The 17,475-nt window shown below is 38.1% G+C and overlaps 1 protein-coding gene across 1 annotated transcript in view; it reads right to left on the bottom strand.

Annotated features, from left to right (window-relative positions):
• The window catches only part of tenm4 (teneurin transmembrane protein 4), a 216,233-nt gene that overhangs the window by 129,364 nt on the left and 69,394 nt on the right, over positions 1-17,475 (bottom strand). Inside the window, 3 exon segments of the mRNA XM_028464343.1 lie at positions 7,809-8,044; positions 11,247-11,321; positions 14,513-14,762. Coding sequence (XP_028320144.1) covers positions 7,809-8,044; positions 11,247-11,321; positions 14,513-14,762 — 561 coding nt within the window.

The following is a 17,475-nucleotide window of genomic DNA, read 5'->3' as shown; positions in this document are numbered from 1 at the left end:
AAGTGTGAAAAAAGTTATGGGCTTGAAGCACCCTGTAGCTGGCCACCTTTGATGAGGGTTATTATAGATAAGGGTTCCGATCCGATATTGATATTGGTCCAATATCAGCAAAAATAACACCAAACAAACAAAAAAGAAGTATCAGATCATATTGGCCTGCATCTGAAATCTGTATTGGATCTATTGAGGTTATTTATTGGGGTTTTCTAATTTATTTTGAATCTTCAAAGGAAGAAAATCAAAGAGCAGACAATTCCTAGGAAGAAAAAGATCAAAGGGCACAGACTGAGTGTGAAGTGGCTTAAAGCTGCAGATAGAAAGTGGTTAACAGTTATGGGATGTAAGTTCAGGCTTTGATCACCCTGTAGCTGGCCACCTTTGATGAGGGTGTCCAGTGTTAAAAAGTCCAAAACACCCCCTGATTCAAAGGAACACTACTGATGATGTGTTCCAAAATGTACATCCTTCCCTTATCTGAGATGCAGCTCCCACGCCACTCTCACATGGTAAACCTCATGTTACTACCATGTTTTGACACAAAGGACAATTTAACATCACGTCCTGTGTTTAATGATTCAAAAATAAATGCAATGGAAGAGCTTTACAGTAAAGGGCAGGTGGTAATCAATAACAGACAATTATTCCTCGCTATGGTTGACTTCTCTTAAAGATGTACAACCAGCTTGTGCCCTGAGCCTATCCAGTGCTTGTAGATATGACTGTCAGCTGAAGGCGACCACAGAAGAAGCAGATGGCTTTGTTTGTCAATTTGTAAAGGCTGAGAAAGACAATCCTTTCCTGATTTGTAGCACTGCATTGCCTGGCAATAGGGCGGGGGGGGGAGAGAGTCAGTGAGTGTATGCAGCCAAGCGATCACCAGGCGGGGTATCATTCCAAGTGTCCTGCTAATCATGTCTTTGTCAATCTCGTTCTTCATCCCCTTCATGCCTGGAGCCTGGATGGAGACGCTCTCCCAAACCAATCCTTAAAGACACACATCTGCTCCTCTGTTGTATTTGTGATATGCAGAACGCTGGACTTGAATCAAAAATCCAAGAAAAGTCTCTGGGATTTGTTTTGAAAACATTTCAAACTCTGTAAACAGGGGAGTGACCGTCGTATGATGCTAGAAAATAAGATAACTTGACCAATGGACAGGACTCCATTGGTCCAAAACAATGCTCTTCTAGTCAACGTTGGGCCCTTTCAGGTTGGTAGGAAGGTGCTAATTCACGTGTCAAACTCAAGGCGTGGGGACCAAATCTGGCCCTTCAGAACATCCGATTTGGCCCACAGGGGAAAGTGAAAATGACAATGAAAACATGACTCATTGAGTAAATTACCAAATATTTCAATTGTAAATTGTTGTTGAAAGAACTCTACATTATCTCAAATCTCAAATTATTCCACAAAATCTCCCCAAATTAAATAAAAAATGGTCACTAAATAAATAAATAAATCACAGCACATTTAACTATTGCTTATGGTAGATATTGTTGATGCCTTACATACTTTGTCTAATTTATAACTGGAAGTGCCAACTTGAGCACATTAATGTAGAAATTGTTATTTATCTGTTACATCCCACCACTGATCTTCCTCCAAGCCAGAAATCTTGTGTGATTGAGATCCAGGCAACTTGGAACACAGTGTGGCACCTAGGACTTCCTACTTGAAAAAGTGATTTGAAACACCAACCGGAGGTCGGAGGTCGGAGCTCACACTCGGTAAAGTCGATAAAACATCTAATATTAACGCGATCGGCCATGTTTGAGATATTTTGAACTTACCCATTCTTTTCTTATAATTTTTCCAAATTCACTGTCAATAAGTAATGAAGTGTTAAAGCGCCACAGAGAGGATCATTTCTGATTAAAGTCACACTGCAGGGTGAGGGATATCGGGGCTTGATCGCTAATAATTACAGGATGTATTTTAGAGGAAATCTTATGTGCGATGGAATGAACTTTAGCAGATCGGGATGGTTTTCTATTAGGGCACTTGCTGGATCTGTCCAATGATGTGTTGAGTGCCAGATTGAAGTCACCTCCGATGATTAAATAGATATTTTGAACTTAATCGAACTCGAAGATCAGAATTGTCAACTTGAAAATAGCGAGTTCCAAGTTGCGTTGAACGCAGCGCTACGTGTCTCTGAGTCCACTTGCTCCTTGATTGGCTATATTCTATTCTACATCATAAATCACGGTATCATGAATTGGGAGTCGTTGGCTTCCTCACACGCACGGCACGCACGCATGCACGGCACGCACACACACACACACACACACGAGGAGTTTTGATCGTCAATATTAAACAGGTTTAATATTTACGATTATCGGCCTCGACCTGTTTCAGAGCCAAATATTGGGACAAATTCAGTCGTAACACACCTCAGACCAAAGGATAATCTTAGAGGATAATCTATTAAAACTAATATTCTGATGTTTGTCATCATTGATGGGCCTGATTATCTTCATGTGCACCCTGTTTAAAGAAATAACTTCAAGTTTCTGTCGGCCATCAACATTAACCAACACAATGGCAGGTGGAGGAATGGAAAGAAATCCTGTTTTCAATGACGGACAGGGTTAACAAATGGGTGCTCTTTATAAGCAGTGGTTAGTATTTATCAAAAGTAGATTTAGGTATGCAAGACTACATTTCACAGATTTACTGCTAGTTCTGGCAGGAAGGTGGGCAGAATACACACTATTTCAGTATTTTTTTTTTTTATGAATGGGAACACAAAGCATTAGATATGTCTGCGTCCTTGAACTATCTTCTACTACCTTCACCTACCTCGAAGCAACTTATCAGAACAGAATTAAGTTTGAGTTTCAGAATAAAGGCGAGAGAAATGTGTTACATTCAAACCATATCTTTTAGCAATAAACCTTGGAGGAATGTCCAAAGACATAAAATAAGCCCAATATAAACTTTATATTCACCTTTCAACTGATATACACAAAATTAACCTTTTAATAACGTTTCCTGCCTGTGTGCAGATAATTATGCATTATATAAATTACAGACACTTTCGTTTGAAAATGTGGGATTCCAATCTTGAAATTAGATATCAAAATATGGTAATTAAAAAAATTAAAAAAAATTAGTAGCACCCAATGGTGTCACCACTCCACTAGTGTTGTGTTTCTACTGGTGTCTAGTTTAAATGATGACCATCCTGAAACACTTTGATTATATTAAAACTAAAGCTGTCATAAGTTAAAATGTCCCCCAGTTGAACTGGAACATTAGCTCTCTAGGACACAAACAGACGATGAACAGAAACTTTGTTCCACTGGTGTTATCGTTCTACTGGTGTCAGGTTTAAGTGGTGACAAACTGAACACTTTAATTCCAGTAAAAACTGGAATTAAAGTTGAACTGGAACACCCACCCATCTTCAGTTCTACCTCATTTCATCACACAGGAAGAGCCAATGACACTTCCTTTCAAAGTAAAACAAGTTAGCTTTGATTTTGCCATTATTAAATTGGTCTGGAACCCTTTAGGTTTAAATATGCTGGAGAGAGCCAGTGGCCAATCAGAGCGCCTGGTTTATATTGGTGTGATTTCATCGGTGAGCAGTTCACTGATTGTGGAATTTCTGCATTTCATGGTAATTGCTCTATAAAGCTTTTATTTTGTTAATTTCATGCTGAAAGAAGAACCAGTTAATTTTTTGGACTCTCAGACAAATCCTTGGGATTTTCACAATAAAGATCTGAAATAAAGGGTGGTAAACCAGGTGTGTCACCTGCTGTGAGGACTTCACTAAGATTGCAGCAAAGATTAACGCACATGCAGAAGTGGTGCAGACCGCCCTATTTAAATGAGCGTTTTGCTCGTTCCTTGTGGAGAGGTGAGCGCACAGAAGCACACAATGACATTTGAGTTAGTTAAAGCAGAGACAGATGGACTTCTTTGTCTGCTGCACAAACTTTTCATTTTGTAGAAAACTTAATAAACAAACAAAACATTTATCATTCAGTGGAAGTTAATATTGACTATTGTTTTATTTGAATTATTTTTCTCATACTTGAAAGGTTAACTGGAGACTTTTTTTTCCATCTTCGCTGTGTTTTGTGTAAACATTTATTGCAGCGGATCTCTGCGTGTGTGTTTGCACCTGCCTGTCAGTCGTCCTGTTTTCCTGTGCTAAAACAATCAACGCAAACAGTTCCAGATTTGATGAATTGCATGGGGTCCACTGCATTAATTTATTTGCATGACCTCCTCCCATTCTTAGCACGCCTTGCGAGCCTCACCTATAATATACAGTATATTCATCAGAAGGAAACGCACTAAATGGATTGAGGGCGCATTGCGACGTGCAGCAGCCGCGCACTTCTGTTTCCCTGGGGTTTGTACGACTTAGTGCGTGGAGTGGCGTTTGCATACGTTTTAATACCCCTAATCCTTTAGTGAATCCACCCCTAACAGTCGACCTTAGGTTTCTGTGTAAATGAGATTCCAGTTTTGTTTTTAGTTACAAGAAAGACAAAATGTACAAAAATAAACTAATAAAATCTCTGATTTAGGCTTAGCAGTTAATAAATAATAACACAGATCTCAGCTGTTGCGTGACTAAATGAAAACACTCACAATTAGGCAACAGAATAAACTAGAAGGAGTGTGCTTTAGCAAATTAGTCGACCCTAATTGACCCGTTTCTATGTGTCGTATGGTTACGAATGTGCAAAGTTTGATATTTGAGGGTAATTTAGTTCCTGGTTGGATGAATGTGTAGACGTGGAAGCGTTGGATGCTTCGCTCTGACCTCATTGTCCTTGGCTGGATACTACAGGGTGAACGAAAGTGAAAAACACGAGGATACCGATGACCTTAAAATGCACAATGTGGTAATGAGCAGAGAAAATAGCGCCATCGTAAACTCTCACCCTTTCCCGCCTAAATATTGTGTCCATTTACCCAGCTGTGCGGGAGCTGCAAATCAAAACATCTGTCACCAGGCTAAATTGGGTTCATTACACTTCTCACCCGGAGCTCCCAATTATGGCCCTCAATAATTAATTGCACTTGACATTGAATGTATTTTCTCATTAGACATGAATTAAATATGGCTTCTTTCTTGATTGGAAATTCTGATCTTGTGGCGCGACGTTCGGGCTCCGACGTGTTTACTTTGTTGCGCGTCGTCGGGAGATGTTTTTTTTTTTTTTTTTTTAGTTTTGTTGAGAATAATTACAAAGTGTGATGAAGTGCCATCAGGCCGATGAGGCTCCTTGGCTTTCTGCCAACAAGGCACGTGCAAAAACACGCGCACTGTATCGATGTTTTTTTACTGCCAAACCTCACTGCTGATGCCAAGAAAGAAATCCAAGCAAAAAAAATGAAATATATAAATATGAATCAATAATATAACGCTGCAGGGTAGACATTCATAGAGTGACATTAAGACCAAAGCCAGTGTGTTCTTTCAAATGAAACACAATTAGCACCGTTCGGAATTTGAAACGAAACAAGTGAAATTAGTGTGAAAAAAAAAAGAAGAAAAATCACAGTTTTGTTCGCTCGGCCTAAAGGAGAAGCGTGAAGAATTGCTTTAGTGACTCGTGCAGCCTAATGCATATCCATCCAGACGGATTTAAGAGGCTTTTCTTTAATTTCCTCAATGCAAATGAACGACACCCTTCCTCTGTTTGAATTATTGCCCATGCCATGTGAACCCCGATTCAGACATGTAACCATTTATATGTTAACTAAGTATTCACAGTTGCGTTAGAAACGGAGATATGTCTGTTTAAAAGTGAAAAATCACTTTCATTAGGAAAAGAGGCCGATTGGTTCATTTCAACTCTTTATTTCAACTCAACTATTTATGCACAAATCCATTTTCAACACTCCAAAAACGTAATGAAACACGATTAATCTTAATAATTTTAACACAACAAAATTTGAAACTATTGTTTGATGTTGATGTTTCATATCAATTGCATTGAAAAAGTGCAAAACTATCCTTTGTGTGCAGCGTATGTGCAAATACACGACACAATTACCGGTAGGTCGTTGCAGCCCTCGCTATTTTTCTCTGTCAAGAATAAACAGGGTTTAAAACAGTGTAAATATACATATAAACTAGTGGCGGGACTCAATTAAAAAAATGTATCTAATTAATTACAGACTTTGTAACTCGATTAATCTAAATGAATCTATAACAATATTTGACACGAGAAGCAACGTTGTTCAATTTAAATGGATTCTGGTTTATGACTGAATCAATGAAAACAATAAATGAGTTTAAACAACACAATTGTGTTAATTATTCTCATCACTGAGCGCTAACATAATGTACAATGTGAATAAAGAATATCATGATCGCATTGTTCACAAAGCACAAATTTAAATTTAAGTAAAAACATATTTGTTTTTGTGTATTAAAATAATTAAAATTAAAAACATTCCAGAGAAGTGGAACTGAACAAAGCAAAACAGTTGGCATTAAAAATACAGAGCAACTGATGAAGCTGATGAATTTAGTTTGAAATAGTTTTTTTTTTCATAGCAGTTGATAAGTTGGGTCAGACGATGCTATCTGCAGCAGCACTTTTAGCCCCGCCCACATCCTCTACCACCGAGAGCGGTCGACTGTCCACTACAATCATTTATCCACTGACTTTGTTCATTTGTCACTCATGGACTTATTCATTTTGGCTCTGAACCCTGTCTGAGTGTCCAGTGTGGATTGGGGACACTTCATGTAGCAGCTAGCACTGTCCGACAGTCAATGCTAGCTGTCCGTGCTAGCCACAACATGTCCAGCACTAAGGTGGTAGCAGGGGCTAGAAGAGCTCCGGTGATCTGCAAACAACTGGGCCTTTGTTTTCCATTAAGTTTCAGTCTCAAAACCAGGAGCGCATGGAGGATTCTACATACTGCAGCTTTAAAGTCCCAGCCCGAATATGAACCCATCAAATATAAAGGTGTAAAAAAGCATTTATTGGGTGCAGCTCAGTAAATGTCATATTTGGTAATAGTGTTTTTATGTCCGATATAGTGTGTAGTCAGTCAAGTTTTCCCACTTAAAAACAAAATAGGAACTTTACTCTACATTCTATAACAAACAACAGAAAATAGAGGCTTGTAAAACCAGACCTATTACTACTAAATAATTTACAGAAACAAAAAATATTCACCTAAATATCTGCACATCAAGGGTTGTCATTAAAAAAAGGTATATAAATTAAAATTCTAAATATTAAAAATACAGTAAATTAGGAAGTTACTACATTTACAGCTTATATAAATTAGTTTTGGTGTGTTCTTGTTTAGAAACATGAGGTATCCCATTCTGTAGTACATTAAAAAAAAAAAAAAAAAAATGAAGATAACTTATGAATATCAATTGTTTGGAGATGACAGCATCATGAAATAAGCAGAGCTGATTTATTATCATAATGTTAGTGTGTCCTTGTGCAGCTGGGACCCGTAAAGTCTGCCAGGGGATCCTAAATCAACTCAAATTGATATTCTGATGGAGTGGTCCATTCTGGTGTCTTTTTTTATTTTACTACAATGTCCAAATGTGAAAAGCTCGACCACGCCGTGCGGCTCGACTACATCCAATCTGCAAATGAAAACGTTTCTATAGATGAGGAGTTAATCATCCTGGTTTTTTCTCATATAAGTGCACAAGGACGGCTTCAGTAGGAATAAAAATGGGTGAAAAGGGGGAACGCAATCAGAGCGTGGACTTTTCTCATGTTTGACTTTAAGTAGGGGGTGTGACCAGGGGGGTGGATGGCTGACGCTGTGTGTGTGTGTGTGTCAGAATGACTCACCAATGAAGTAGGCTAATAGGAGCAGCAGTGTGACGGAGAGAAGGATGGCACTGAGGGCAGCACATTTCCAGTTGCAGTGCTTGTAGGGCTTCTTCAGGCTGAAGGCCGGGCGGGAGAAGGTGCTGCGAGGCAGGGGGCGAGGCGGGGGCGAGTACACCGTGCTGGAGGTCAGTGGGTAGCCTGGAGAAGTTGTGCAATACATTGGAGACGTTCCACCTGGCTTGAAAAGAAAATGTCTGGGAAAAGCACACAATGGCGTTAGTCGTCAGAAGAGATTAAGGATTTCTTGGGTTTGGGCGTTAGTGTTTCATAAATGTGTTCATTGAATGTTTTAAAGAGGAAATCATATTCAAATGCTAGTATCACATTACTTGAAGTTTTATACATAAGGATGACATGACGCTGTCGTTCCCTATGACACTAAATGTCACTAAATTATGACTCCTTTGGAGCTATGTTGGCATTTTTTGGAATAGGTTGTGGGATATTTAAGTAGGTTAGGGGTTAGGGTAACAAACAACACTTAGAGACAGCCTTATTCATATAAATGACAGGTGTCATGTAATAATAATGACAGCGTAATGTCAGCCTATATGTATCAAACTTTAAGTAAAGTGTTACCAAAATACTTAACTTTATATAATATATAACACTTCCAGTTCGACCAGTTCACGTATTGGATAACTTGAGATCATTCATTGTGCTCATTGTGCAGGTGCTTCCATCAAAAAAATGGAAAGTGATTAACCCTAATTATGCGTGTGCGTGTGTGTGTGTGTGTGTGTGTGTGTGTGTGTGTGTGTGTGTGTGTGTGTGTGTGTGTGTGTGTGTGTGTGGTAAAATGAAGGAGAAGCAGATGAATATGGCAACAACGAGAGAAGGATGAAACAGTCAGTGATGTTACTTTAGCTATTTGTTACGGTTCAAGGTCAATTCGATTGAAAATTTAATATCAATCAGTTTAATGACGTTGTAGTGGATTTGAAAAAATAAAAAATAAATAAATAAATAAATAGCAGTGCTTGTATCAAAATGATAATACTACCACACGGACATAAATTGAAATTTCAACATGTTTCTGCGTGGTTATAGAGTAACTAAACTTCAAACCCTAATAATTTTCTGCTAAAAAACAAGTAATATTAAGTAATAAGTGGTGCAGTGGTTCCCAAACTTTTACTGTTGTTTCCCCTTTGAAGAATGAAACATTTTAGCCCTTTTTAACAAAATGTGTCAGAGAAATGTTACTTTTATTGAAAAAGCTCCTGAAGTAGTGTTGTTAATTGATTCTTGTTTAGCTGTTGACATTTTGGTCAACGTATTTCGATTTGGCGCATTTATCTTGGTGTGAAAATGTAACACGTGTGGACATCGAGCCTAGACACACAACAGCATAAACCTTGGGGTACAGTTACATTTTAGGTTTAAGGCCTCAAATAAGTACATTGAATGGTCTGTTTAGACATTAACTCGACCAAGTTGTTTGTCGCTATCTCTGCTCTTGTTCATCTAGATGCTTGTGTGTTTAAATTGGGCCATTTAAAAAGTGTAGTTGGGTTTTGAGTTTCTCTTTCCAATAATCACTGTTTATATCTTGTCTAGAAAGATGTCAAGTATTCATAAATAAACCAGCAATGTGCAGACAAGGTTTAAGTACAGTATAAAGTTTATCCACAATTTTTCAGTACATCCCATGCACTTTGGTCTCAAAAAACGTACACAGAGGCATGCTACAATGACCTCATGTAAAGGATTTCTAATATTTGTGAGTGGTGAAATAGCCCCAAAGTTGGGTTCATAAAGAAAAATTGTTTTATATCCCAAGATAGAGTAACATTTTCCTTACATTCCCACATGCAGTTATGGGCCAATGAAAATCTGTCACAAAAGCATTTTTTCGAATTTGAAGACCCTGTCGCCCAAGAACCAATGCATATATGTAACTAATCATTAGTGATGTGATCAGTCTATGTACATAGCTCAAAGCTGATCAAATTACAGGGAGCTGAGGCATATGTAAAGTTGTTCACTGGAGGCCCAAACATAGTCGAGCCCCCAACACCGACAAACTTTTTCCAATTTCAAGGAGCTGGCACGTCCACCAGATAGAATGTATAGCAGATATTATTGTATATTCTGAGAGAGTAGGTGGAGCTCTATTATTATACCAAAGTTCAGCTTTCTCTGTGTTGTAGTTCCTGAGATATTGGAAGCTGAAAATGGAAGAAAAATAAGGACGTGTGAAAATGAATACCCCTCTCACTAAATTGGCCATATCTCAAAAAGAATGCATATAATCAAAGTAAAACTTTTACAGTGTGCCTATTGAATAATCAAGGAACAATTGGTCAACAGTTCAGAATTGTTTAGGACCAAAGTGCATGGGCCATTTGTTGAAATAACATGGAATGACCCTATAGCTATAGTAAGTTGCTATCATTAGCCTTTCTCACTAGAATTACAAATGTTTAGCTTCTGCTAGAGCGCACCAGCGTATGAAGGTATAAGTTGTAGCTTAATGGTGGTGCAAGTTTCTATAACTGTGCGCCGAGGCTGTCCAGAGGAGACATTTAGTGGTCAACGCTACATCGTACAGTGGGCTAGGTGTATTTGTCCTTGAATAATATGGCCTGCCAGGTGTGGAGCGACTTGTCCGAGTGGTGTACAATCATCAGCCCACCAGAGACTCTGTTGTCAAGACCATTTTACATTTGACAAGTTTACAAGAGGCTCTTGAGCGACAGTGACACCGCTGTGATTGAATGTCGCAACACAATGTGTTCCAAGCAAAGTCACTGACACCTCGTTTTGTGCACAAACACAGGACGAATCTCTGCCGTGTGCTCTTTTTGCTTTCAATGTGCCTTTGGAAAAGAAAGGTAGTCATATTTAACATTGATCCAAAAAACAAAACAACCCAGTGTAAAGTGTTGAATGTGAAAAGTGGGGAAACACAGCAAGGAGTCGTAGCCCACGAGACACATAGGAATGATTGACAGTGTGGCAAAAAAACTGAGGATGGTTGATGGAGAAAATAGAGTCATGGCAAAGCAGAGTAAGACAGCAAGCCAGAGAGCAAACATGCAACATACCCATCGCTGTACGAGGCATCGCCGCGTGCCGATGCCAGAATGTCCATCTCAATGAGGTTCCCTTGTAAAGTCTCTAGGAATGCCTGCTTTGCTATGTTTCTACACATGGGTGGAAAGATGGATATGAGGCTGGAGTGAGAGACGCGTGCAACATACAGCAAATGGCAGCATGTTTATGCAAAACGCCAAGCAAGATCAACAAGTGACAGTTGGAAAAAACCAAGACGGACGGAGTGCGGACAGAGAAAAACCCAAAAGCCCTTATGGAACTACTTCTACGAAGACGTGAGAAAGACAGAAAGAAAAACTAACGCTCTCGTTTCCCTCCGTTTAAATTATGCATTACCTGGTTTTGTACGAGCCCTGCCCCTCTCTGCAAGCGTCCTGCTCTTCTCTGATAAACATTAGAGTATTCTGGCTCCTTCAAAGTTGTGATTGGAAGAAAACAATGCATCACTTACATACAAGAACTTTATGCAAAAAATACTTAAATACCGTCTAAAACATCTGTTCCGGAAATGATTAAAAACTCATATTTATAGAACACTTTTAGACACACTCCGGTCTTATTTCTACCATGAAGCATTAGTGCAGATGGAGCTTTGTTCCATAAGATTTCGCAGCAATGCAATGGAGAATAAACCATCAGCATGCAATGGGCAGGCTGAACACATTCAGTGGTGCAAGAGAAAAGCTGTTTTCCTGATCTGTGCCCCACGGATGCCAACAGTGAGGTCTGTTCGTGGTTGCTCAAGCTCATCTTTTTTTTTTTTTTTTGGGGGGGGGGGGAAATAAATCAGTTTTTAATGAAGAAAGACAGTCACTTGGCAGGAAGTCTGGAAAAAAAAAATCAGATCTGGCAACCCGCCAGCGAGCAGAGCAGAGTTAGGGTGCACCAGTGCAAGATGCATCAGGGACAGGATTGACTTGGACAAAGTAAATACAACTTATTGTTTTGGTGCGACTATTGGTTACCATTGGTAACTACTGGTTGCTACTGGTTACTCATAGTTACTATTGGTTGCAATTGGTTACTCTTGTTTGCTATTTATTACGATTGGTCACTTGTGGTAACTATTGATTGCAATTGTTTGCTATTGATTACGATTGGTTACTTGTGGTTAACATTGGTTGCTATTGGTTGCTATTGGTTAAAATGGGTTGCTATTGGTGACTGTTGGTCACTATTGGTCACTTTTGGTTACTATTGGTTACTTTTGGTTGTTAATGGTTACTATTGGTTGCTATTTATTGCTATTGTTTACTATTGGTTACTACATGTTGGTATTGGTTACTGTTGGTTACTATTGGCTGCTATTGGTTACTATTGGGTGATATGAATTGCTATTAGTTACTGTTACTATTACTACGTTACTACTGTTACTATTGGTTGTTATTGGTTACTATTCTTACTATTAATTGCTAGTGGTTACTATTGGTTACTTATGGCTGCTATTGGTTAGTAATACTATCGGGTGTTATTAATTGCTATTGGTTACTATTAGTTGCTAGTGGGTGCTTTTTCCACCACATCGATAAGTTACACTTGACGTAGCTGTACTAAGTTAATCCTAACCAGTTATAATCCAACTAACAGTAATACCAGATACCCTTGATTTTCCCTTCCTTGTTTACTGAATTGTCAAAGCAAAAGCAGATTTAAGATACTTACGATGGGATGTTCAACCAATGCCAAATGATGTGTTAACCACTTTCCTGTCAACAGTGATTCAACTCATGGCAACGTATTTATTTGTTGGGAGTAATGGTTTCCAAAAGAGGATCAGACGCTTCAGGATGAATACTGTCAAATCTTTAAATAGAAAACAGCCTCAAAGTAATTCTTCCAAACTTGGAAAGACTGTAAATACATTTACTGTGACAGCCTCTTCAATTTATGGGATTGTAACCATAGCGCCCGCTTTATATTTATATGTCACAAGGACACATTTGCAATACTGAGAAAATTAGGTTCGTTAGATTGTCCTTTTACAACCACAATATCATCTAATCTAAGGGTGTCCTGATACAACTTTTTGACTTCCGATACAAGTTCAATTTATTTGCCATTTGCAGTGAAAAGAAACCACGTTGGAATACCGATATTACATACTTGTGTTACTTATTTTGTAGTGTGGAATATTAGAAAAGGCTTGCTCAAGTGATAAGTCCAGCAAGTTCATTTTGTCATCGATTTTTTAAATATTAAGTTAAGGTTTCATTTATTCAAACACAAAACTTTTTTTTAGGAAATTTACATTGAAATTTACTTTAATCTCCTGACACGTTTCGACTGTCAACTGCCAGTCTTCCTCAGAGGTGTCTGCTGATCACTTTAATGTGTCCCATTTGGCGACAGGGGGCGTAGCTATTCTGAACGAACTTTCAAGTTGGCCACGCCCAGAAATAACTCATATAAACACATCAAAGCGATCAGCAGATGCCTCTGAGAAAGACTGACAGTTGGCAGTCGAAACATGTCAGAAGTCAATTTTCAAGTAAATTTCCATAAAAATGTTGTCTGAATAAATTAAACCTTATCGTAATATACAATAAAACAATACATTAGGGATGGAACGAATCACTCAACTCCCGATACGATTCGATTCACGATACTGGGTTCACGATATGATTCTCTCATGATTTATTTTGCAAAATGGGACTGTAGACAAATGATGACTGAAAAATATTCCTTTATTTTTTTTGGGAAAATACTGTACTATTTTCCTTTTATTTTTCATTGTCAAAAGAATCCCTTGATAAACTATACAAAACAATGCAATTTAACTAAAAATAAATCTTGAATGAAATAAATAAAGGAATAATACAAATGAAGAAAAAGCCTATTAATTTAAATTCTGGTTCTATAGTAAACAATGCAAAACTGCATAATAGTTATTTTTCTTTTTAAAAGTGCAACTGGAAATGTATTTTGTGCCTTAACAATTCATTGTATTTACGTCAGATATTTGTTTGGACCAGCAGACGGCACTGGTAACCCAGTGGTCGGCTAGCATGCAGAAATTCTCGCAGTGAAGAAGAAGTGCTATGCTAGCAGACAGAGCTAATAGTAAAAACATGACTCTTACAGATATTCACGTAATATTACAGATATTCTTTCGGTGCTAAAGGGGTAAGGAATTATTTATGAACATGTTTAAGAGTAGAAGGTGGCCAGAAAGAAAGTAGTAGCATCGGGACACCCTTAGTCAACTTTGTGCTGATTTTTAAAAAAAAAATTTAATTTTATCACATGTAAAAAAATACAGTTTCCAGTATTTTGGTTAAAGTCTCTGATGTCACAATAACAATAACTTCCTGCATGGGAATGAGTGGTAATCCTGTGTGTGCCAGAGAAGAAGGAATAAATAGAGTAAATGGGGAATAAAGTGTGAGTGTAATTCAGACTTTTTACACTACAATAACTTTGCTTCCATGATTGCTAATAGTGCTGCTAATCATGGAACTGAACATCAGCGCTTTTCTCTTGTTTCCACTAAATGGTGCTCACCACTAAAGCAGGCCTTGGCCCCTAGCAAGATGTTTTCCATTATATTGCTTTAGCACAGGGGGTACCCAACATGTGGTCTGATGGTGGAGGTGGGTCGCTACCTTGTTTCCAGGGGGATGTTACTGTTGAGGAGCCAGTTGTCATGAGCGCTGCCTGAGTCTTGACCGCTGGCTGGACCCTCGGGAGGGGCGGAGCTGTCTGTGGGGGCGGGGCTGGGGTTGCTGCGTGGCGTGTAGTTGCCCCTGTTCAGGGAGTTAATAGAGGCTGCATGGTGCTGATGGTTGGGCGAGTGGGAGTGGGAGAGAGGGAGGGGAGGCGTCCGCAGCCGAGAGTGATTCTGAAAAACGGCGTCTGGAAAAAAAGAATAAAGTAGACATTATTGGTCATGTTGTTGATGTAATGTGTCTGTTGATGATTTTAAATGATTTTACTGATGATTTTAATTGATGTTCTTATAGATTTTTGAATGTTTTCGCTATACAAATACATTTACCTTGCCTTGCCTTACAAACTGATCAGTATTTAAGCAGAATCATCACATATTGAATATGACTTTAACAGTGACAATATGGGAGAACGACCTGAAATGTTATTTAAAAAACAACAAATGTAAAAACTGGTCAAGAATGTAACAAAAGTGCTGAACCCGAAATGTAATGACAAATACAATGTAATAAAACCCAAAATGTCAAAAAATTATGTACCGTAACAAGACGCTGAGCCAAAAATGTGAAAATGTGTTACATTTTGGACAAAAAGTTTTTACATTTTGGACAAAAAGTTTTTACATTTTGGACAAAAAGTTTTTACATTTTGTGTAAAAAAAAAAACCTCAAAAAACATTTTGGGTTTTTTTTACATTTTAAAAAATTAAAATGTGGTTCGTTGTTACAAATCGTTACAGGTAATATTCCAATTGGCCTGGCACTGAAATACTTACAATACACTGTATAACTATATATAATAATTACTGCATTGTTCATATGTACTCTGAAAAAAACTGCAGTTCTCAAACTGGGGTCCGAGGACCTCAATGGGTAGCTTGAGGGTCCGTGAAATTATTTAATAAAATAAATTGTTATTCATGTTGCATCATTAGAAAAAGTGTATGGGGAGTAATACACAAATAAAACAAACATACTGTACATGTACAGTAAATGGATACTGGACATGACACACTGAGGGGTGGCTATAAAATCATGCTTAAAAAGGACTTAAATCCATAAATGTGCACATCTTGTTTAATTGAAATACATGAAACACATTTTTTTAATATACAAGACTAGTACAGGTAGTTCAGTTTAGCAAACAACACTTAATGACAGCCTTCATGACACCTTATTTATGCTAATGGTAGATAATGACAGCGTAATGTATAAAACTTCTGTATAAAACAAGTAAAGTGTTACATAATTATTTAGGTTGAAACGTTCAAAGAACAGATCATTCCTATAGCATTAAGGGCTAGAAAAGGCTTTAAATTGTGGATCCTAAAAGTGTGAGAAACCCTGCTCTAAAACATCTCTTTAGAATAAAAACTCACAATTCTGAAGGAAATCATAAGAACTTTTAGCCTTATGTAACTTGTTTTTATATATCTTAACAATTTGCATGTCTATAACTATGTGAAATGTAGTAATTTGTTTGTAAAAGTATCAAGAGCCTATGAAAAGTTGACAAATTTAAGCAAAATAGAATTAAGCTCAGGAAAGAAAAAGTTAAAGCTGCAGCATGTAACTTCGTATTGTTTTCTGGACTGTAAAAATTTAGGGCTGGGCGGTATAACCAAAAATGTATGTCACGGTATTTTTCAAAATTCTAACCGTTTCACGATATATAACGGTACTATTTTTTTTTTCATGCATAATCAGGTGTTCACAGCATTTTCTACTGGTTGAGAGATAAATTACTGCAGTACATTGACTTAGAATGGTCTATTTTACTGTCATGATGAGTGAATATTGCAGAATAATTCCACACTAGTAGTAATACAAGTTTATAATAGAAGCCCAATGGCTCTTTAGCTTAGCTTTAGCATTAGCTTGATTTCTAGCTTTAAATGGTGCATACTCAGTGGTGTGGTGGTTTCTTATGGTGAATAAGGTAGCGTTTTGTTTGCAGCTCCACCGGGACTTATTTCTGCGTTATAGGAATTACAAATTGAGATCCTTTGCTCTCTTTTTTTTGTGTATTACTGCCGAACTGCCGACATGCTAAGCTAACCCTGCCTCCGTGTGCGTGAGTGTTGTTCTCATGTAGCAGAGGCATGCGCACGCAGGCACATGCAGCTTCAGAGCTTGTGTCTTTCTTATGATTCACACCAGAACTAACACCAGAGCGCTACGGTTTACCTTCCGATTTAGAAGTGCAACGTTGAAAAGGGTCCGGTCTGAAACGCGGTGCAGCGTAGCATTCTGAAACCGGTACGGCGATATATTAAAAATTCATACCATAACGAAAATCTATACCAGTATGCGGTAAGAACCGATATACCTCCTAGCCCTAGATCTCATTGTCATTTTCATGCTTTTTTAAATAAAAAAAGAAAACAAACAAGAACCAAAGTGAAAGCAGCGATATAGTTCACATAGCAGCTTAAATGCTAACGTGCACTAGCTTCATTAGGCACATACACTTTCAGAATAAAATGCGTTTTTATGAGTGCCTCTTATTTACTGCACGGTGGTGTAATTTGAATTTAATAAGCCTCAACTTGTGATGTGTCGCTCGCTGTAGTAGAAATGATCACCTACGCCGCCTCAAACCTGCTTTGATGACATGACTTGCACTTCTTCTGCTCATTATTTCTTTCCCCTAACTCTGGTTTCCTATGAGACCTGTTTGTTTTAGAACGACCTTGGCAGAAATGTGAAATGAGCACATGTCGTGACCTTGGCCGTGGCTGGAAAACACCACATTCCTTGAGTTCCTTTTGTTGGAATAAATGTCTGCAGAACAGTCATTAGTCTTTCCTAATTAGGAACAAATCCAAACAAGTTAACGAATGGAGAACAACTAAAAACTCATGTCACTTACAACTTCCTTTTTAACAACTCTCAAATCG

This window comes from Gouania willdenowi, chromosome 13, assembly GCF_900634775.1.
Source record: "Gouania willdenowi chromosome 13, fGouWil2.1, whole genome shotgun sequence".
NCBI classification, from domain to species: Eukaryota; Metazoa; Chordata; class Actinopteri; order Blenniiformes; family Gobiesocidae; genus Gouania; species Gouania willdenowi.
Note: the sequence above shows the minus strand (reverse complement) of the source record. Positions and strands in the feature narration are given on the sequence as shown.